The sequence below is a fragment of the Triticum dicoccoides genome, chromosome 7B, assembly GCF_002162155.2.
Source record: "Triticum dicoccoides isolate Atlit2015 ecotype Zavitan chromosome 7B, WEW_v2.0, whole genome shotgun sequence".
Lineage (NCBI taxonomy): Eukaryota > Viridiplantae > Streptophyta > Magnoliopsida > Poales > Poaceae > Triticum > Triticum dicoccoides.
The window spans coordinates 573,578,801-573,602,418 of NC_041393.1; the positions used below are offsets into that span (position 1 = coordinate 573,578,801).

General features: G+C 44.4%; 1 protein-coding gene across 1 annotated transcript; it reads right to left on the reverse strand.

Moving 5' to 3' along the window:
* Positions 1-4: 4 nt before the first annotated feature.
* On the reverse strand, positions 5-2,973 carry LOC119338901 (putative tRNA (cytidine(32)/guanosine(34)-2'-O)-methyltransferase). Its single transcript, XM_037611111.1, has 11 exons — positions 2,786-2,973; positions 2,577-2,670; positions 2,417-2,466; positions 2,292-2,341; positions 2,095-2,203; positions 1,947-2,007; positions 1,804-1,856; positions 1,376-1,468; positions 1,025-1,088; positions 729-836; positions 5-641 (listed from the first exon to the last, which is right to left on the reverse strand). The coding sequence occupies exons 1-11, from the start codon at positions 2,810-2,812 to the stop codon at positions 385-387; spliced, it is 966 nt and encodes a 321-aa protein (XP_037467008.1). The 5' UTR covers positions 2,813-2,973; the 3' UTR covers positions 5-384.
* Between the last annotated feature and the right edge of the window lie 20,645 nt (positions 2,974-23,618).

Consider the following 23,618-nt stretch of genomic DNA (forward strand, 5'->3'; position numbering starts at 1 on the left):
CAAATTACCACTCTCCTTCACATTGCTTAATAATCAACTGTGTATGATTCAAGACTTCATTTTTGAATTTCTCATAAAGCACCGTTTGCCACGATTCTTTGCGCTTACACGCAGTACAATATGGAAAATACCAGAAATGACCACAAGGCAAAGTACTACAATGGTGATCCAGGCTTATAGTTCATTACAGAGTTTGCTTAGCCCATGGCATGCATACCCCTCGGTTTATACCATCTCTTCCACATGCTATTGCCTTCAAGATTGGATGAATAACCAAAATTCAGCTTCAACTTCAGCATCTACTCTGCAACATGTGCTGAACGTCACTGCAGGACGATTCATATGTTTCCATGTGGCGATTGGGTAGATGAGCATAAGCTGAAGCTATAATGTTGTTTGGGGGTCAAGAGATAATTTGCTGGTATCTGTGCCAGCGCCGTGGCTAGACGCCTTCTTCATCTCCAATGCAGTTTTGTATGGCGGGGCGATGGGAGGCTGGACTGGATCTAGGCTCTGGTAGGTGCCGCCTTCTGTGCTTGGAAGGGGGTATGAGCGGTCTGAATCGTAACCGCTGAGGTCACCGCAAGCCAGAAACGGGATGTAGACCTTGTTTGGTCCCTCCAACCATCCGCTTCTGCAATCTGCACGTGAAAAATAGCATAGATAATTTGGTATCATGTATCATACGTTCAGCCTATTGCGGCAGTAGAGCATATCATTCTCAGTACCTAGATCATCAGCCCCAGAAGGAGTTCCCACTTTCTCCAGCAGGTGATATAAATCTTTCTCTTTGAAGCCCTCTGGAGGTGAGTAGTTCTCGCAAACTGCAAATGCCTCTGTTTGACAAACATAAAGATAAGATCATATAAAAAACTTCTCATCAAGCGGGAAATATTATCAATGCTAAAAAGACAACATCAGAATATCAGTAATGCGACAAAAATGACGTGCGTCATATAGGAAAATAGGCAGACATACAAAAGGTACATGTTGACTCATTCTCCTTTAAGCAGTGAAGGCTTACCGATACTTGAGTTGCGGCTGCTTTTTGGCTTTGCAAATGTAACTTGTGAGAAGAACAGCTTTAACTGCATAAAACATTGATAGCAATAAGCACTATACTGTTTCCACATAAACACCTCGTGCAAACATCTAGAATGAATCAGTAAGTTAAATGCCACTTCTACCAAACAGAGTGTAAAATTGTAGCAATATCATGACAACTCTACTGTGACACTTAAGAGACTATTTGTAATCAAGCATATACAAAAAAGACACATGAAAGCTGATGACTAACTTCCTCGATGAAACAAAATGTTTCTGAAGTACATATGGAAATTCCTAACCAGACAAGCAAACCAGCACCAACCAATACCTGGCAATACAGGAGACTTGTATCTTTACCCCGGAAAATCTTCGCAACAAATTTTCCACCAACTTTGAGTACATGAGTCACAATTGTCAGTGCCTAAATGCAACACATATATATACACAAATTAGCCAAATAAACAAGCAACTTGCAAGTTCAATCTGGAAAACTAAGCCAATGAAAACTGCAAGTAGTTGAAAATATAACAAGTTAATAGAACCATAGTGTTACACCATGTAGTTCTACAACATACACAGCAACGAATGAGTAAAAATGGTCCAATGTTCAATAAAAAAATACAAATAAGTAATTGCACCGAAAGTAAACATTTTAAGGCAGAATGCCGAACATAAACTGCAGGGTTAAGGTAGCATTATTTTTGGACAATGTATCTTATGGACGCTGCAAATTGCTTCCAATAAAAATATACCAACCGCCAATATAAGCTGGGACTGAACAAACTCGTCCATATCATGAAGTCCAGTAACTGCAATCATCCAAAGCGAAGTAAGAAACAGAAGTACCATAAACACATGTAACATGGTTATGGACCACTCGTCTAGCAATGCAATCTTACCATCAGGGGCACCATCACAGACAACCAAGTCCGCTTTGCATCCATCAAAATGCCTGATAACCTGGCAGCATATTTACATCTGTTACAGCAAGCAAAAAAATAATTACACAAAATTAATCTATATGTGTCTATCCAATATCCATCTCACCACTTCCGCTGTTCGAGCATTGGTGATGTCGCCCTGCACTTGTATGACACCTTCTATCGGAGCCATCGGTTGCAGATCGATTGCGACGATGAGAGGAAGGCCACCATCTCTGGTATAAGCAGAGCACAGAAACAATAAGATACAAAGAATGAAATTATGTTGGAACATAAAGTGTTCGCACTGACGCTACTACTTACTTGCCGTCAGACGATAGCTTTGCCGGTAGATACAAATTGCGGCTCAAAACCTGCAATTGCGATTGAGATAAGCAACTGAACGAAGGCATGCAAGCATGGATGGGCGAAACTGAGCATGCTAATACCTGGCTCCAGCTCCCAGGAGCAGCGCACAGGTCAACGGCACGCTTCACTCCTGCACACACGAACAGCAAAACGAGAACGCCCTGTGGTTAATTCGATGCTGTGCATCAATGGAAGCAAAGTGGCAGGAAGGCGAACGAGCCGATTGGGTTGAGACGAGACCGTGGAAGATGTTGAACTCCTGGTCGATCTGCATGAGCTTGAAGGCGCTGCGAGCCCTCCATCCCTCCTCCTTGGCCTTCCGGTAGTAGATGTCCTGGGAAACCGATGGGCAGACCAGCGAGCCGCGGGCACGGTGAGGGGCAGCGAAGCGAAGTGGGGGAGGGGAGGGGGCGAAGCTGGGTGAGACGAAAGAGAGGGAGGCCGCGTACCCGCTTGTCTTTGGAGGCCTTGCCCATGGCGACGAGGAGCCCAGCGCGGCGCAGGAAAGGAGCGGCGCGGTGCGGCGGAGGCCGACGGTGGTGTGCGCGGAGGTCCGATTGGAGATGACGGCGGGGAAGGAGGAGCGACCGGCGGCGCGGCGCGGCGCGGCGCGGGTAGTCTGTCTGCTGGGTGCCGACTGCGGCTGGGCTGGGCTGGGCTGTTGGGCCTATCTCGCTCTATACGGCTGTAGACGGAATCGAGCCCGTTCTCTTGAGATGGGTCCAAACGACCCTGAACCTAGCAAAGTTTTATTTTTCGTTCTAAAAAAAGTATATTTTTTTACCCGAAAAAGGGAAAATTGAGAAACTCTAATTAGGAAAGTGCAAAGAAGAAGCACATATGCTGCTGGCGTCTTTGGGTGCTGCGAGGGTTCGTTGTGCACACTGGTTTAATGGAAAAGTGGTTTCCCTATCAAAATAATAAATGCTTTACATATGAACTAGGAAAATTGCCCGTGCGTTGCAACGGGGATACACTATTAAAACATAACCGCCATGAAAACTGACGAGGAAGAAAACATGAAAGGATTATGTATGTTTTACCTCCTCACCGTGTCGCTGTTGACACCCTTCCCGCCCTGCATCGTGTACATCAACATCACATGACATGACATGACAAGCAATTGCTTAAGATCCTGCCATGGATCCACCTCAGCCCCGTCGTGAATCCCGGTCGTGTACTGTCACCATGGTGGCCGCACACGACGGGGGTCGTGACCAGTATCTTCATCATCTTTTTCACCGCATTTTTGGGACCTTGGTGCAGGCGAGTATAATGTCCCTGAGCTGACGAGATAATGAATCCTGTCCACTCTTGATGTCTGAACCGAAGATTTGGAAGTCGATATGTCGACGGATCCTCTTCTTGTATCTTAGTGTCTTTCATGGTAGATGGAAATAAGAATTAAGAGGACATAATATGTTTAAATTAGAGGTGCATGTGCTATTATGTTCATCTCTAAAATAGATTAACTGTACAGATAATTTGACCCCCTTAAAAGTTCTCTGTCAGAGCATATAAAATCACTATGTGCAGTTTACCTAATCTGACCATACTAATTAAGTGTAAGTGTAACTCATGCAAACAAAAAGGAAATTCACTATGCCCACAAAGATCTAACTTTGTTGATCCTCACTTAACAGATAGTGGGCAACTTCAGTACAAAAATCCGAACAAAAGTGCTGTAATTTAAACCACCCGCTGAAGCAATCCTGGTACAAGACTGATTCAATAGCATATTTCAATCTGGTGTTGCAACATCTTACACTCACCTGCTTACCGTCCGCCAAACATGGTTTTGCTCTCTCGCACACAGATGGACCAGGCTGGAGTTTTCAGTTCCTTCCGTTTTTGAACGGGGTTTTCAGCTCCTTCATGCAGCCCAAAAGGACATGGCGCAGATTTATTTTCACCATCCCTGCTACGACCAACAACCATCAGAATAACCCGTAATGCTTTTATCTCCCAGTTTCGTTTTCTTTATAATGGAACTCCCTTCTTCTCACAGATCCATCATTCCTTGCCTGTCGAGCTCCCTTTGTCCTCAGTTCCGCAGCCATCAGAGTCCCCCCGTACAGCCGGCGGCCAAGCAGGCCTGGGACGCAGCACAAGCGCCATGGAGGAGATTGGCCTAGAGGATTAGGGCGTTCGCGCGTCCCCTTCCAGCCGGCGGCCAAGTAAGCATCGGTCATACCACGGGTGCCGTGAAGGAGCTCAGCCGGGAGGAGCAGGACGTCCTTGCCGGTCCCCTTCCAGCCAGCGCCAAGCATGCCCACGTCTCAGCCGGGGTGCCGTGGTCTCTGAAGCCATCAATGCTGCGGCGTTGTACGAGTGATGGCAGGCACAAGCGATGATGGAGCCGAGCGTGGCTATGGGGTGCGTGGGGATGGGCGATGGTGGTGCGGCTCCAACCGTTGGAGGCCAGATGCGGGATTGCGGATGGCAACGCTGCTTCGGCATTAGGAGTCGGCGGCAGAGAGAACGGAGACCCAAAGCTTGCGTACGGCTGCGTATATACATATCTACTTGGCTTAGCCCTCACTACGAAGATCCTGCAAAGTCAGAACGGCAAGAATCAAAGAAGGGGTCAACGGAAGAGGAGATCGAGTCGGCCCCGATGGGGCACCGTGCTCGTGGAGACAAAATTAAAAATAGTGTGCGTGAATCGGGCGTGAATCGGACGAGAAACATGCGATGCATACGTGTGAGGGGATGTACGTAAATTTTTACCACGGACCGAACCAAGCAGACCAAACCAAGAATATCACCTCCTTTTAATAGTAGGTATAGATATAGATATAGATATAGATATAGATATAGATATGACCATGTATTTCCGTTGAAGAAAATTGTTCTCATCATACACACACAAAAAATCGCACAAAATTCCGCTTTGTTGCATATGTAGAAACACAATGTTGCGATAGCTCACTGCACTTGTGATCCTGGCTTTTGATGTAAGGGATGTGTTTACTCATAGGAACACTTTCATGCCAAATACACACACATCACCTACACAGGATGCACAAATAGTATGGACGCAAAAGAAAAAAAAACTTATGTTTTTTCTTTGAGAATGAAAAAAAGCTTATGTATCCCCGCCATAAAAATAAACAACCATAAATCGTAAATTAAGCATGTAGCTGAAACGGTGATAAGCGAGGTGATAACTCTAACTAGTGGGTCAAATCACTGCAGCTACCAAGAAAAGGGGCAGTTCCAATTTCAAATGCGGATATGAATTTTTGCTAGGGGCTCCAAAAAGTCAGATTTCGCAATTTAGGTGTCCACGTCACACAGATCAATGAGACCATAACCATATATAGATGACAATATGGGAGAAACAATCACACAACTATCTTTTTTTTTAGAATCACCGGGGGGGAGCTCCCCCACCTGAATATATTGCTCAAAGGGTTGCCGTGGCAGCGAGTACAGAATTACATAGGCACGGTGCAACATGCAGAGAGGTAGGAGCGCCACGAGAAGGCGTCCTCCTTGTCTTGTGAAAGCACAAGATGATGAGACCAGAGATCCAAAGCAGTAATAAGGTTCCTAAGGGTTATTACAAAGTTTTGTTCGACCAATCTAAATACCATGTCATTACGTGCTGCCCAAATCATCCATAGTAAAGCCAGGAGAACCGAAGGCCAAGCCGTGGTCGGGAGGTGAGGAGGAGTAGTGGCGTCCCATAGGTCTGAGATTTCGCTGGTTGGAGGCAGGAGCCCAAGTCGTTGCCAAATTCTGTTAGCAAGAGGGCACATGATGAAGAGGTGGTTGGAGTCCTCGAGTAGCCTAGCACACCGAGGGCATATATCTGAATCGATTATATGCTTGCGTGCAAGGTTGACCCTAGTGTTGAGACGGTCTTTGAAGAGTAGCCATGCGAATACTTTGAGCTTCCGAGGAACTTTGGCATTCCATATGAAGGGAGCAATGAGATCGTTATCTGGCCGAGCCATGAGGGCACTGTATGCATGTGCTTGGTGGAGAAGGCAATGTCATGTCGTAAGAACCGTTGGTCTTCCCCCGCCGATGGCATAAAATCCTGCAAAATAGCCACAAGTGACACTAGCTCTTGTTCTGCCGTGAGGGAGAGGCGATTACAGAGGTTAGCTTGAATACCGTAACGCAAAATGTTAGCCACTTTAACCAGCTCTAAGGTGGAGTGTGAAAATAGGTGGGGGAAGGTGACGGCAAGGGGTTGTGGGACCAGCCAAGTGTCGAGCCAGAAATATGTGTGTGAACCACTATTTGTGAGCACGAAGGATATATTTTGTACAGTAGGGATTTGCTATGAAATTGTGCGGCACAGAAAAGAGGTTTGTGGGGGTAAGGAGACTAGAGCGTTAGGGTGTTGAAGATCAAGCCACTCCAGCCAGGGTGTTTGTGCAGTGGAGAGTGATTTGGCTGCAAATTTCATAAGGAGGCAGTTGTTCTGAACGTGTAAGTTTTTGAGCCCTAGACCACCAAATTTTTTGGTAAACAGATATTTTTCCATGCAACAAGACATTGAGCACCTGAGCAAGCATCGTCTCCTGCTAAAAAAACTCCTTCTCAGGGAGTCCAGAGTTTTGATTGTTTTCTTTGGGATGCGAAAAACAGACATAAAATAGGTGAGGATTGAATCTAGCACCGCATAAATGAGGATGAGCCGATCACCTTTATCAAGAAGTTTAGCACGCCAACCGGTAAGTAGTTTCCTGGTTCGTTCAACCAGAGGGTTGAAAACATTGGTGAGAGGTTTGGTCGGGGCGAGAGGAAGACCACTAGTAGAAAACATGGCATACGTTTGGGCCAGGTAAGCCCATTAGTCCCGGTTCGGCAACGAACCGGTCCCAATGGGCCCATTGGTCCCGGTTCGTGAGGCCAGGGGCCTGCCGGGCCTCGTGGGGGCATTGGTCCCGGTTCGTCTGGCCTCTTTGGTCCCGGTTGATGGGACGAACCGGGACCAATGGTCCTCGCTCCTGGCCCACCTCCATTGGACCCAGTTCGTGGCATGAGCCGGTATGAAAGGGTGGCCTTTAGTCCCGGTTCTTGCCACAAACCGGGACCAATGAGTTGCCTATATATATCCTCGCCCGCGAGCAGAGCACTCCCACTGCTCTGTTTTTCCTGGCCGGCGACGGGGGAGGCTTGTGGTGCTCTAGCTTACCTCCTATGCCCATCAGGTGTTCGATGGAATGCCCGAGCCACACTACTTAAGCTTTCTCCTCTCCAAGCTCGACCTCCAAGCTCCATTTTCCTCAATATTTGTCTAGGTTTAGCGGTCCGTCACGTCACGTCCCTGTCTTCACCGTCGTCGATCGCCCGCGCCGATCTCGTCGCCGGCACCACCGTGGTGAGCCTCTTGTTCTTATCTTCTTTCTGAAAGGAAAAAATTCTTACTTGTATGTTTATATAGATACTTGTATAATTTTCTTACTTTTATTATTGCTTCTTATTCTTTAGTGCGATGGTTTTGGTATCCGCCCCCGTCGGCCCTCGTCCTGTCTATGATTAGGATGTGGTATATATTATCTTTATAACTATTTGGTTCATTTATTGTTTATGACAATTATGCCGACCAGCGTGACATAGATTTTATTTATCTAGGAGGTATGTGGACCGAAAATTCCAACCGACCCTATTGTCGAGAGGTTAAATTTAGTTGAAGAAGAAAACAATTTCTTGAAGGAAAAACTAAAAAAATTGAGGAGGAGAAGATGATATTGGAGTTGCATGTTGCGGATGTCGTCGATGATCACAAGATCAAGATGGATGCAATGCGCTTGAAGATTAGAAAGATTAGAAAATATGCCATTCATACCGAGGCTTGGTATCATTATGCCGTTGGCTCAATTGTTACCTTGGTTGCGGTTATGATCGCATTTGTTTTGGCATTAAAATATTTTACATAGTTTCAATGTATGGTTTAATTAATTAGATGCTGTGGAGAGCTATATGTTGTTAGATGAGAACAATATATGTACTTTGGTTTTAATGTGATGATGAACTTCTATTAATTTGGTCACTTAATTATCTATTCATGATGTTCTGTAATGTTTTTTGACACACTTAGTTATATATAATGCACGCAGATGAACCGACAATGGATGTATGGTGACAAACACACCTCCGAGTACATTAAGGGCGTGCATGATTTTCTCAAAGTGGCTGAGGCAAACAAGCAGGATGGTTTTATGTGTTGTCCATGCCCTATATGTGGGAATACGAAGTCTTACTCTGACTCGAAAATCATTCACACCCACCTGCTTTATAAGGGTTTCATGCCACACTATAATGTTTGGACCAAGCACGGAGAAATAGGGGTTATGATGGAAGACAACGAAGAAGAAGAGGGTGATGATAACTATGTGCCCCCCGAATACAGTGATGCTGCAACGGGGGAAGCTGTTGAAGATCAAGAGGAACCAGACGATGTGCCCGATGATGATCTCCGTCGGGTCATTGTTGATGCAAGGTGTCAGTGTGAAAGTCAAAAGGAGAAGGTGAAGTTCGATCGCATGCTAGAGGATCACAAAAAAGGTTTGTACCCCAATTGCGAAGATGGCAACACAAAGCTCGGTACCGTACTAGAATTGCTATAGTGGAAGGCAGAGAATGATGTGCCTGACAAAGGATTTGAGAAGCTACTGAAAATATTGAAGAAGAAGTTTCCAAAGGACAATGAATTGCCCGACAGTACGTATGCAGCAAAGAAGGTTGTTTGCCCTCTAGGATTGGAGGTGCAGAAGATACATGCATGCCCTAATGACTGCATCCTGTACCGTGGTGCGTACGAGGATTTGAACGCATGCCCGATATGCGGTGCATTGCGGTATAAGATCAGACGAGATGATCCTGATGATGTTGACGACGAGCGCCCCCGGAAGAGGGTTCCTGCCAAGGTGATGTGGTATGCTCCTATAATACCACGGTTGAAACGCTTGTTCAGAAACAAAGAGCATGCCAAGTCGATGTGATGGCATAGAGATGACCATAAGAAAGACGGGAAGTTGAGAGCACCCGCTAACGGGTCGCAGTGGAGAAAAATCGAGAGAAAGTACTAGGAGGAGTTTGCAGGTGACGCAAGGAACGTATGGTTTGGTTTAAGCGCGGATGGCATTAATCCTTTCAGGGAGCAGAGCAGCAATCACAGCACCTGGCCCATGACTCTATGTATCTATAACCTTCCTCCTTGGTTGTGCATGAAGCGGAAGTTCATTATGATGCCAGTTCTCATCCAAGGCCCTAAGCAACCCGGCAACGACATTGATATGTACCTAAGGCCATTAGTTGAAGAACTTTTACAGCTGTGGACTGGAAAAGGTGTACGTGTGTGGGATGAGCACAAACAGGAGGAATTTGACCTACATGCGTTGCTATTTGTCACCATCAATGATTGGCCTGCTCTCAGTAACCTTTCAGGACAGACAAACAAGGGATACCACGCATGCACGCACTGTTTAGATGACACCGAAAGTATATACCTGGACAAATGCAGGAAGAATGTTTACTTGGGGCATCGTCGATTCCTTCCGACCAACCATCAATGTCGAAAGAAAGGCAAGCACTTCAAAGGCGAGGCAGATCACCGGAAGAAGCCCGCCATGCGTACCGGTGATCACGTACTTTCTATGGTCAATGATTTAAAAGTAATATTCGGAAAGGGTCCCGGCGGACTATCTGTTCCGAATGATGCTAAGGGACACACACCCATGTGGAAGAAGAAATCTATATTTTGGGACCTACCCTACTGGAGAGACCTAGAGGTCCGCTCTTTGATCAACGTGATGCACGTGACGAAGAACCTTTGCGTGAACCTGCTAGGCTTCTTGGGCGTGTATGGGAAGACAAAAGATACAACGGAGGCACGGGAGGACCTGTTGTTGGGGAACGTAGTAATTTCAAAAAAATTCCTACGCACATGCAAGATCAGGGTGATGCATATCAACGAGAGGGGAGAGTGTTGTCCATGTACCCTTGTAGACCGAAAGCAGAAGCGTTAGCACAATGCGGTTGATGTAATCGTATGTCTTCACGATCCGATCGATCCAAGTACCGAACGTACGGCACCTCCGAGTTCAGCACACATTCAGCTCGATGACGTCCCACAAACTCTGATCCAGCAGAGCTTTGGGGAGAGTTTCGTCAGCACGACGGTGTGATGATGGTGTCAATGATGCTACCGACGCAGGGCTTCGCCTAAGCACCGCTATGATATTACCGAGGTGGAATATGGTGAAGGGGGCACCGCACACGGCTGGGAGAGATCAACATATCAACTTGTGTGTCTATGGGGTGCCCCCTGGCCACGTATATAAAGGAGTGGAGGAGGGGGAGAGTCCGACCCTTCTAGGTGTGCCCCAAGGGGAGTCCTACTCCCACCGGGAGTAGGATTCCCCCCCTTCCATGTAGTAGGAGTAGGAGAGAAGGAAAGGGAAAAGAGGAGAGAAGGGAGGAGGGGGCGCATCCCCTCCCCTAGTCCAATTCGGACTAGGCCTGGGGGGGCGTGCAGCCTCCCCTCTCTCTTTTCCCTAAAGCCGAATAAGGCCCATCTACTCCTTGGCGAATTCCCGTAACTCTCGGTACTCCGAAAAATACCCGAATCACTCGGAACCTTTTCGATGTCCGGATATAGTCGTCCAATATATCGATTTTTACGTCTCGACCATTTCGAGACTCCTCGTCATGTCCCTGATCTCATCCGGAACTCCGAACTACCTTCGGTACATCAAAACACATAAACTCATAATATAAATCGTCACCGAACGTTAAGCCTGCAGACCCTACGGGTTCGAGAACTATGTAGACATGACTGAGACACGTCTCCGGTCAATAACCAATAGCGGAACCTGGATGCTCATATTGGCTCCTACATATTCTACGAAGATCTTTATTGGTCAAACCGCATAACAACATATGTTGTTCCCTTTGTCATCGGTATGTTACTTGCCCGAGATTCGATCGTCGGTATCTCAATATCTAGTTCAATCTCGTTACCAGCAAGTCTCTTTACTCGTTATGTAATGCATCATCCCGCAACTAACTCATTAGTCACATTGCTTGCAAGGCTTATGGTGATGTGCATTACCGAGAGGGCCCAGAGATACCTCTCCGACAATCGGAGTGACAAATACTAATCTCAAAATACGCCAACTCAACAAGTACCTTCGGAGACACCTGTAGAGCACCTTTATAATCACCCAATTACGTTGTGACGTTTGGTAGCACACAAAGTGTTCCTCCGGTAAACGGGAGTTGCATAATCTCATAGTCATAGGAACATGTATAAGTCATGAACAAAGCAATAGCAACATACTAAACGATCAAGTGCTAAGCTAACGGAATGGGTCAAGTCAATCACATCATTCTCCTAATGATGTGATCCCGTTAATCAAATGACAACTCATGTCTATGGTTAGGAAACTTAACCATCTTTGATTCACGAGCTAGTCAAGTAGAGGCATACTAGTGACACTATGTTTGTCTATGTATTCACACATGTATTATGTTTCCGGCTAATACAATTCTAGCATGAATAATAAACATTTATCATGAATTAAGGAAATAAATAATAACTTTATTATTGCCTCTAGGGCATATTTCTTTCAGTCTCCCATTTGCACTAGAGTCAATAATCTAGCTCACATCACCATGTGATTTAATACTAATATTCACATCTGCATGTGATTAACACCCATAGTTCACATTGTCATGTGACCAACACCCAAAGGGTTTACTAGAGTCAATATTCTAGTTCACATCGATATGTGATTAACACCCAAAGAGTACTAAGGTGTGATCATGTTTTGCTCGTGAGAGAAGTTTAGTCAACGGATCTGTCACATTCAGAGCCGTATGTATTTTGCAAATATTCTATGTTTACAATGCTCTGTACGGAGCTACTCTAGCTAATTGCCCGCACTTTCAATATGTATCCAGACTGAGACTTAGAGTCATCTGGATCGGTGTAAAAGCTTGCATCATTGTAACTCTTTACGACGAGCTCTTTTATCACTTCCATTATCGAGAAATATTTCCTTAGTCCTCACCAAGGCTATTCTTGACCGCTGTCTAGTGATCTACTCCTAGATCAAAATTGTACTCCCTTGCCAAACTCAGAGCAAGGTATACAATAGGTCTGGTACACAACATAGCATACTTTATAGAACCTATGACTGAGGCATAGGGAATGACTTTTCATTCTTTTTCTATTTTCCGCCATGGTCGTGTTTTGAGTCTTACTCAACTTCACACCTTGCAACACAGGCAAGAACTCCTTCTTTGACTGTTCCATTTTGAATTACTTCAAAATCTTATCAAGGTATGTACTCATTGAAAAATCTTATCAAGCGTCTTGATCTATCTCTATAGATCTTGATGCTCAATGTGTAAGCAGCTTCACCGAGGTCTTTCTTTGAAAAACTCTTTTTCAAATACTCCTTTATGCTTTCCAGAAAATTCTACATTATTTCCGGTCAACAATATGTTATTCACATATACTTAGAAATGTTGTAGTGCTCCCACTCACTTTCTTGTAAATATAGGCTTCACCGCAAGTCTGTATAAAACTATATGCTTTGATCAACTCATCAAACTGTATATTCCAACTCCGAGATGCTTGCACCAGTCCATAGATGGATCACTGGAGTTTGCACACTTTGTTGGCACCTTTAGGATTGACAAAACCTTCTGGTTGCATCATATACAACTCTTCTTTAATAAATCCATTAAGGAATGCAGTTTTGACATCCATTTGCCAAATTTCATAAAATGTGGCAATTGCTAACATGATTCGGACAGACTTAAGCATCCATACGAGTGAGAAAATCTCATCGTATTCAACACCTTGAACTTGTCGAAAAACTGTTTGTGACAAGTCAAGCTTTGTAGATAGTAACACTACTATCAGCGTTTGTCTTCCTCTTGAAGATACATTTATACAATATGGCTTGCCGATCATCGGGCAACTCCACCAAAGTCCACACTTTGTTCTCATACATGGATCCCATCTCAGATTTCATGGCCTCAACCATTTCGCGGAATCTGGGCTCATCATCGCTTCCTCATAGTTTGTAGGTTTATCATGGTCTAGTAAAATGACTTCCAGAATAGGATTACTGTACCACACTGGTGCAAACCGTACTCTGGAAGACCTACGAGGTTCTGTAGTAACTTGATTTGAAGTTTCATGATCATCATCATTAGCTTCCTCACTAATTGGTGTAGGAATCACTGGAACTGATTTCTGTGATGAACTACTTTCCAATTCGGGAGAAGGTACAATTACCTTATCAAACTCTACTTTCCTCCTACTCACTTCTTTCGAGAGAAACTTCTTCTCTAGAAAGGATCCATCTTAGCAACGAATATCTTGCCTTCGGATCTGTGATAGAAGGTGTACCCAACAGTTTCCTTTGGGTATTTTATGAAGACACACTTCTTCGATTTGGGTTCGAGCTTATCAGGTTGAAACTTTTTCACATAAGCATCGCAGCCCCAAACTTTAAGAAACAACAACTTTGGTTTCTTGCCAAACCACAGTTCATAAGGCGTCGTATCAACGGATTTTGATGGTGCCCTATTTAAAGTGAATGCAGTTGTCTCTAATGCATAACCCCAAAACGATAGTGGTAAATCGGTAAGATACATCATAGATCGCACCATATCTAGTAAAGTTAGATTACGACGTTCGGACACACCATTACGTTGTGGTGTTCCGGGTGGTGTGAGTTGCGAAACTATTCTGCATTGTTCCAAATGTAGACCAAACTCGTAACTCAAATATTCTCCTCCACGATCAGATCGTAGAAACTTTATTTTCTTGTTACGATGATTTTCCACTCCACTCTGAAATTCTTTGAACTTTTCAAATATTTCAGACTTATGTTTCATTAAGTAGATATACCCATATCTTCTCAAATCATCAGTGAAGGTGAGAAAATAACAATACCCACCGTGAGCCTCAATATTCATCGGACCACATACATCAGTATCTATGATTTCCAACAAGTCAGTAGCTCGTTCCATTGTTCTGGAGAACGGAGTTTTAGTCATCTTTCCCAAAAGGCACGGTTCACAAGCATCAAATGATTCATAACCAAGTGATTCTGAAAGTCCATCTTTGTGGAGTTTCTTCATGCGCTTTACACTGATATGACCAAACGGCAGTGCCACAAATAAGTTGCACTATCATTATCAACTTTGTATCTTTTGGCATCAATATTATGAATATGTGTATCACTATGATCGAGATCCAACAAACTATTTTCATTGGGTGTATGACCATCGAAGGTTTTATTCATGTAACAGAACAACAATTATTCTCTGACTTTAAATGAATAACCGTATTGCAATAAACATGATCAAATCATATTCATGCTCAACACAAACACCAAATAACATTTATTTGGGTTTAACACTAATCCCGAAAGTATAGGGAGTGTGCGATGATGATCATATCAATCTTGGAACGACTTCCAACACACATAATCACTTCACCCTCAACTAGTCTCTGTTTATTCTGTAACTCCTATTTCGAGTTACTAATCTTAGCAACCGAACAAGTATCAAATACCCAGGGGCTACTATAAACCTAGTAAGGTACACATCAATAACATGTATATCAAATATACCCTTGTTCACTTTGCCATCCTTCTTATCTACAAATATTCAGGGCATTTCCGCTTCCAGTGACCATTTCCTTTGCAGTAGAAGCACTCAGTTTCAGGCTTTAGTCTAGATTTGGGCTTCTTCACGGAAGTGACATCTTGCTTTCCATTCTACATGAAGTTCCCTTTCTTTCCCTTTGCCCTTTTCTTGAAACTAGTGGTCTTGTCAATCATCAACACTTGATGCTCTTTCTTGATTTCTACCTTCATCGATTTCATCATCATGAAAAGCTCGGGAATCATTTTCGTCATCCCTTGCATACTATAGTTCATCATGAAGTTCTACTAACTTGGTGATGGTGACTAGAGAACTCTGTCAATCACTATCTGATCTGGAAGATTAACTCTCACTTGATTCAAGCGATTGTAGTACCCAGACAATCGGAGCACATGCTCACTAGTTGAGCGATTCTCCTCCATCTATTAGTTATAGAACTTGTTGGAGATTCCATATATCTCAACTCGGGTATTTGCTTGAAATATTAAGTTCAACTCCTGGAACATCTCATATGGTCCATGATGTTCAAAACATCTTTGAAGTCCCGATTCTAAGCCGTTTAGGATGGTGCGCTAAACTATTAAGTAGTCATCATATTGAGCTCGCCAAATGTTCATAACATCTGCATCTGCTCCTGCAATAGGTCTGTCACCTAGCGGTGCATCAAGGACATAATTCTTCTGTGCAGCAATGTGGATAAACCTCAGATCACGGATCCAATCCACATCATTGCTACTATCATTTTTCAACTTAGTTTTCTCTAGGAACACATATAAAACATAGGGAAGCAACAATGCGAGCTATTGATCTTACAACATTATTTGCAAAATACTACCAGGACTAAGTTCATGATAAATTAAAGTTCAATTAATCATATTACTTAAGAACTCCCACTTAGATAGACATCCCTCTAATCATCTAAGTGATCACGTGATCCAAATCCACTAAACCATGTCCGATCATCATGTGAGATGGAGTAGTTTTCAATGGTGAACATCACTATGTTGATCATATCTACTATATGATTCACGCTCGACCTTTCGGTCTCAGTGTTCCGAGGCCATATTTGTATATGCTAGGCTCGTCAAGTTTAACCTGAGTATTCTGTGTGTGTAAAACTGTCTTACACTCGTTGTATTTGAACGTAGAGCTTATCACACCCGATCATCACGTGGTGTCTCAGCACGAAGAACTTTCGCAATGGTGCATACTCAGGGAGAACACTTATACCTTGAAATTTAGTGAGAGATCATCTTATAATGCTACCGTCAATCAAGCAAAATAAGATGCATAAAGGATAAACATCACATGCAATCAATATAAGTGATATGATATGGCCATCATCATCTTGTGCTTGTGATCTCCATCTCCGAAGCACCGTCATGACCACCATCGTCACCGGCACGACACCTTGATCTTCATCGTAGCATCGTTGTCGTCTCGCCAACTATTGCTTCCACGACTATTGCTACCTCTTAGCGATAAAGTAAAGCAATTACAGGGCGATTGCATTGCATATAATAAAGCGACAACCATATGGCTCCTGCCAGTTGCCAATAACTTTGTTACAAAACATGATCATCTCATACAATAAAATTTAGCATCATGTCTTTGTTGGAAATATGCCCTAGAGGCAATAATAAAATGATTATTATTATATTTCCTTGTTCATGATAATTGTCTATTATTCATGCTATAATTGTGTTATCTGGAAATCGTAATACATGTGTGAATACATAGACCACAACATGTCCCTAGTGAGCCTCTAGTTGACTAGCTCGTTGATCAACAGATAGTCATGGTTTCCTGACTATGGACATTGGATGTCATTGATAACGGGATCACATCATTAGGAGAATGATGTGATGGATAAGACCCAATCCTAAGCATAGCACAAGATCATGTAGTTCGTTTGCTAGAGCTTTTCTAATGTCAAGTATCATTTCCTTAGACCATGAGATCGTGTAACTCCCGGATACCGTAGGAGTGCTTTGGGTGTACCAAACGTCACAACGTAACTGGGTGGCTATAAAGGTATACTACAAGTATCTCCGAAAGTGTCTGTTGGGTTGACATGGATCGAGACTGGGATTTGTCACTCCGTATGACGGAGAGGTATCTCTAGGCCCACTCGGTAATGCATCATCATAATGAGCTCAATGTGACCAAATGGTTGGTCACGGGATCATGCATTACAGTACGAGTAAAGTGACTTGCCGGTAACGAGATTGAACGAGGTATTGGGATACCGACGATCGAATCTCGGGCAAGTAACGTATCGATTGACAAAGGGAATTGTATACGAGATTACCTTAATCCTTGACATCGTGGTTCATTCGATGAGATCATCCTGGAACATGTGGGAGCCAACATGGGTATCCAAATCCCGCTGTTGGTTATTGGCCGGAGAGCTATCTCGGTCATGTCTGCATGATTCCCGAACCCGTAGGGTCTACACACTTAAGGTTCAGTGACTCTAGGGTTGTAGAGATATTAGTATGCGGTAACCCGAAAGCTGTTCGGAGTCCCGAATGAGATCCCGAACGTCACGAGGAGTTCCGAAATGGTCCGAGGTGAATATTTGTATATGGGAAGTCCAGTTTCGGCCACCGGGAAAGTTTCGGGGGTCACCGGTATTGTACCGGGACCACCGGAAGGGTCCGAGGGGTCCACCAGGTGGGGCCACCTATCCCGGAGGGCCACATGGGCTGAAGTGGGAAGGGAACCAGCCCCATGTGGGCTGGTGTGCCCCCCTTGGGCCTCCCCCTGCGCCTAGGGTTGGAAACCCTAGGGGTGGGGGGCGCCCCACTTGACTTGGGGGGCAAGTCCCCCCCTTGGCCACCGCCCCCTTGAGATTAGATCTCTAGGGGGGCGGCGCCCCCCCAGGTCCCCTATATAAAGAGGCGGGGAGGGAGGGTAGCCGCACCCTAGTCCCTGGCGCCTCCCTCTCCCCCCGTACCACTTCTCCCTCTCGCTGAGCTTAGCGAAGCCCTGCCGAGATCGCCGCTCCTTCCACCACCACACCGTTGTGCTGCTGGATCTCCATCAACCTCTCATTCCCCCTTGCTGGATCAATAAGGAGGAGACGTCTTCCTCAACCATACGTGTGTTGAACGTGGAGGTGCCGTCCGTTCGGCACTAGGATCTTCGGTGATTTGGATCACGAGTACGACTCCCTCAACCCCGTTCTCTTGAACGCTTCCGCTCGCGATCTACAAGGGTATGTAGATGAACTCCTCTCTCTCGTGGCTAGATGACTCCATAGATTGATCTTGGTGAAGCGTAGAATTTTTTTATTTTCTGCAACATTCCCCAATAGTGGCATCATGAGCTAGGTCTATGCGTAGTTTCTATGCATGAGTAGAACACAATCTTGTTGTGGGCGTAGATGTTGTCAATTTTCTTGCCACTACTATTATTATCTTGTTTCGGCGGCATCGTGGGATGAAGCGGCCCGGACCGACCTTACACGTACGCTTACATGAGACAGGTTCCACCGACTGACATGCACTAGTTGCATAAGGTGGCTAGCGGGTGTCTGTCTCTCCCACTTTAGTCGGATCGGATTCGATGAAAAGGGTCCTTATGAAGGGTAAATAGAAATTGGCATATCACGTTGTGGTTTTTACGTAGGTAAGAAACGTTCTTGCTAGAACCCTATTGCAGCCACGTAAAAGCATGCAACAACAATTAGAGGACGTCTAACTTGTTTTTGCAGCATATGCCTTGTGATGTGATATGGCCAAAAAGGTTGTGATGAATGATATATATGTGATGTATGAGATCATGTTCTTGTAATAGGAATCACGACTTGCATGTCGATGAGTATGACAACCGGCAGGAGCCGTAGGAGTTGTCTTAATTATTGTATGACCTGCGTGTCAATGAATAAACGCCATGTAATTACTTTACTTTATTGCTAAACCGTTAGCCATAGTAGTAGAAGTAATAGTTGGCGAACAACTTCATGGAGACATGATGATGGAGATCATGATGATGGAGATCATGGTGTCATGCCGGTGACGAAGATGATCATGGCGCCCCAAAGATGGAGATCAAAGGAGCAATATGACATTGGCCATATCATGTCACTATTTGATTGCATGTGATGTTTATCATGTTTTTGCATCTTATTTGCTTAGAACGACGGTAGTAAATAAGATGATCCCTCATAATAATTTCAAGAAAGTGTTCCCCCTAACTGTGCGCCATTGTGAAAGTTCGTTGTTTCGAAGCACCACGTGATGATCGGGTGTGATAGATTCCAACGTCCACATACAACGGGTGTAAGGCAGATTTACACATGCAAAACACTTAGGCTGACTTGAGGAGCCTAGCATGTACAGACATGGCCTCGGAACACAAGAGACCGAAAGGTCGAACATGAGTCGTATGGAAGATACGATCAACATGGAGATGTTCACCGATGATGACTAGTCCGTCTCACATGATGATCGGACATGGTCTAGTTGAGTCGGATCATGTATCACTTAGATGACTAGAGGGATGTCTAATCCGAGTGGGAGTTCATTAAATAATTTGATTAGATGAACTTAATTATCAAGAACTTAGTCTAAAAACCTTTGCAAAATGTCTTGTAGATCAAATGGCCCACGCTCATGTCAACCTCAACTTCAACGCGTTTCTAGAGAAAACCAAGCTGAAAGATGATGGCAGCAACTATACGGTCTGGGTCCGGAACCTGAGGATCATCCTCATAGTTGCTAAGAAAGCATATGTCCTAGAAGCACCGCTAGGTGAAGCACCCATCCTAGAGAACCAAGACGTTATGAACGCTTGGCAGTCGCGTGCTGATGATTACTCCCTTGTTCAGTGTGGCATGCTTTACAGCTTAGAACCGGGGCTCCAAAAGCATTTTGAGCAACACGGAGCATATGAAATGTTCGAAGAGCTGAAAATGGTTTTCCAAGCTCATGCCCGGGTCGAGAGATATGAAGTCTCCGACAAGTTCTACAGTTGTAAGATGGAGGAAAATAGTTCTGTCAGTGAGCACATACTCAAAATGTCTGGGTTGCACAACCGCTTGTCCCAGCTGGACATTAACCTCCCGGACATGGTGGTCATTGACAGAATCCTTCAGTCGCTCCCACCTAGCTACAAGAGCTTTGTGATGAACTACAATATGCAGGGGATGGTGAAAACTATTCCTGAAGTATTTTCAATGCTGAAATCAGCGGAGGTGGAAATCAAAAAGGAACATCAAGTGTTGATGGTCAATAAAACCACTAGTTTCAAGAAAGGCATGGGTAAGAAGAACTTCAAGAAGGACAGCAAGGGAGTTGCCGCGCCCGGTAAGCCAGTTGCCGGGAAGAAGCCAAAGAATGGACCCAAACCTGAGATTGAGTGCTTTTATTGGAAGGGAAGGGGACACTGGAAGCGGAACTACCCCAAATACTTAGCGGACAAGAAGGCCGGCAACACTAAAGGTATATGTGATATAAGTGTAATTGATGTGTACCTTACCAGTACTCGTAGTAGCTCCTGGGTATTTAATACTGGTGCGGTTGCTCATATTTGTAACTCAAAACAGGAGCTGCGGAATAAGCGGAGACTGGCGAAGGATGAGGTGACGATGCACGTCGGGAATGGTTCCAAGGTCGATGTGATCACCGTCAGCACGCTACCTCTACATTTACCTATGGGATTAGTTTTAAACCTCAATAATTGTTAGTTAGTGCCAGCTTTGAGCATGAACATTGTATCTGGATCTCGTTTAATACAAGATGGCTACTCATTTAAATCCGAGAATAATGGTTGTTCTATTTATATGAGAGATATGTTTTATGGTCATGCCCCGCTGGTCAATGGTTTATTCTTAATGAATCTCAAACGTGATGTTACACATATTCATAGTGTGAATACCAAAAGATGTAAGATTGATAATGATAGTCCCACATATCTGTGGCACTGCCGCCTTGGTCACATTGGTGTCAAACGCATGAAGAAGCTCCATATAGATGGACTTTTGGAGTCTCTTGATTTCGAATCATTTGACACGTGCGAACCATGCCTCATGGGTAAAATGACCAAAACTACGTTCTCCGGAACAATGGAGCGAGCAACCAACTTATTGGAAATTATACATACTGATGTATGCGGTCCAATGAGCATTGAGGCTCGCGGTGGCTATCGTTATGTTCTCACCCTCACTGATGACTTAAGTAGATATGGGTATGTCTACTTGATGAAACACAAGTCTGAGACCTTTGAAAGGTTCAAGGAATTTCAGAATGAGGTAGAGAATCAACGTGACCGAAAAATAAAGTTCTTACGATCAGGTCGTGGAGGAGAATATTTAAGTCATGAATTGGGTATGCACTTAAGGAAATGTGGAATCGTTTCACAACTCACGCCGCCTGGAACACCTCAGTGTAACTGTGTGTCTGAACATCGTAATCGCACTCTATTGGATATGGTGCAATCTATGATGTCACTCACCGATTTACCGCTATCATTTTGGGGATACGCTCTAGAGATAGCTACATTCACTTTAAATAGGGCACCGTCTAAATCTGTTGAGACGACACCGTATGAATTATGGTTTGGGAAGAAACCTAAGCTGTCATTTCTGAAAGTTTGGGGATGCGATGCTTATGTCAAGAAACTTCAGCCTGAAAAGCTCGAACCCAAGTCAGAAAAATGCGTCTTCATAGGATACCCTAAGGAAACCATTGGGTATACCTTCTACCTCAGATCCGAAGGCAAGATCTTTGTTGCCAAGAATGGGTCTTTCTGGAGAAAGAGTTTCTCTCGAAAGAAGTAAGTGGGAGGAAAGTGGAACTTGATGAAGTACTACCTCTTGAACCGGTAAGTAGCGCAGCTCAGGAAGATGTTCCTGTGGTGCCTGCACCGACTAGAGAGGAAATTAATGATGATGATCAAGGTACTTCGGATCAAGTTACTATTGAACTTTGTAGGTCCACAAGGACACGTTCCACACCAGAGTGGTATGGCAACCCTGTCCTGGAAATCATGTTGTTAGACAACGGTGAACCTTCGAACTATGAAGAAGAAATGGCGGGCCCAGATTCCAACAAATGGCTTGAAGCCATGCAATCCGAGATAGGATCCATGTATGAAAACAAAGTGTGGACTTTGACAGACTTGCCCGATGATCGGCTAGCGATAGAAAAAAATGGATCTTTAAGAAGAAGACGGACACGGATGGTAATGTTACCATCTTTAAAGCTCGACTTGTCGCTAAGGGTAATCGACAAGTTCAAAGGGTTGACTACGATGAGACTTTCTCTCCCGTAGCGAAGCTGAAGTCCGTCCGAATCATGTTAGCAATTGCCGCATACTATGATTATGAGATATGGTAAATGGACGTCAAAACGACATTCCTTAACGGCTATCTTAAGGAAGAACTGTATATGATGCAGCCGGAAGGTTTTGTCGATCCTGAGAATGCTAACAAGGTATGCAAACTCCAGCGATCCATTTATGGGTTGGTGCAACCATCTCGGAGTTGGAACATTCGCTTTGATGAGATGATCAAAGCGTTTTGGTTTATGCAGACTTATGGAGAAGCCTGCGTTTACAAGAAAGTGAGTGTGAGCTTTGTAGCATTTCTCATATTATATGTAGATGACATACTTTTGATGGGAAATGATATAGAACTTTTGGACAGCATTAAGGCCTACTTGAATAAGTGTTTTTCAATGAAGAACCTTGGAGAAGCTGCTTACATGTTAGGCATCAAGATCTATAGGGATAGATCAAGACGCCTCATAGGTCTTTCACAAAGCACATACCTTGATAAGATATTGAAGAAGTTCAATATGGATCAGTCCAAGAAGGGGTTCTTGCCTGTGTTGCAAGGTGTGAAATTGAGCTCGGCTCAATGCCCGACCATAGCAGAAGATAGAGAAAAGATGAGTGTCATCCCTTATGCCTCGGCTATAGGGGGTATTATGTATGCCATGCTGTGTACCAGACCTGATGTAAACCTTGCCGTAAGTTTGGTAGGAAGGTACCAAAGTACTCCCGGCATGGAACACTGGACAACGGTCAAGAATATCCTGAAGTACCTGAAAAGGACTAAGGATATGTTTCTCGTTTATGGAGGTGACGAAGAGCTCGTCGTAAAGGGTTACGTCGACGCTAGCTTCGACACAGATCTGGATGACTCCAAGTCACAAACTGGATACGTGTATATTTTGAATGGTGGGGCAGTAAGCTGGTACAGTTGCAAGCAAAGCGTCGTGGCAGGATCTACATGTGAAGCGGAGTACATGGCAGCCTCGGAGGCAGCGCATGAAGCAATATGGATGAAGGAGTTCATCACCGACCTAGGAGTCATACCCAATGCATCGGGGCCGATCACTCTCTTCTGTGACAACACTGGAGCTATTGCCCTTGCCAAGGAGCCCAGGTTTCACAAGAAGACCAGGCACATCAAGCGTTGCTTCAACTCCATTCGTGAAAATGTTCAAGATGGAGACATAGATATTTGCAAAGTGCATACAGATCTGAATGTCGCAGATCCTTGACTCAAACTCTTCCGCGAGCAAAACATGATCAACACCAGAACTCTATGGGTGTTCGATTCATCACAATGTAACTAGATTATTAACTCTAGTGCAAGTGGGAGACTGTTGGAAATAT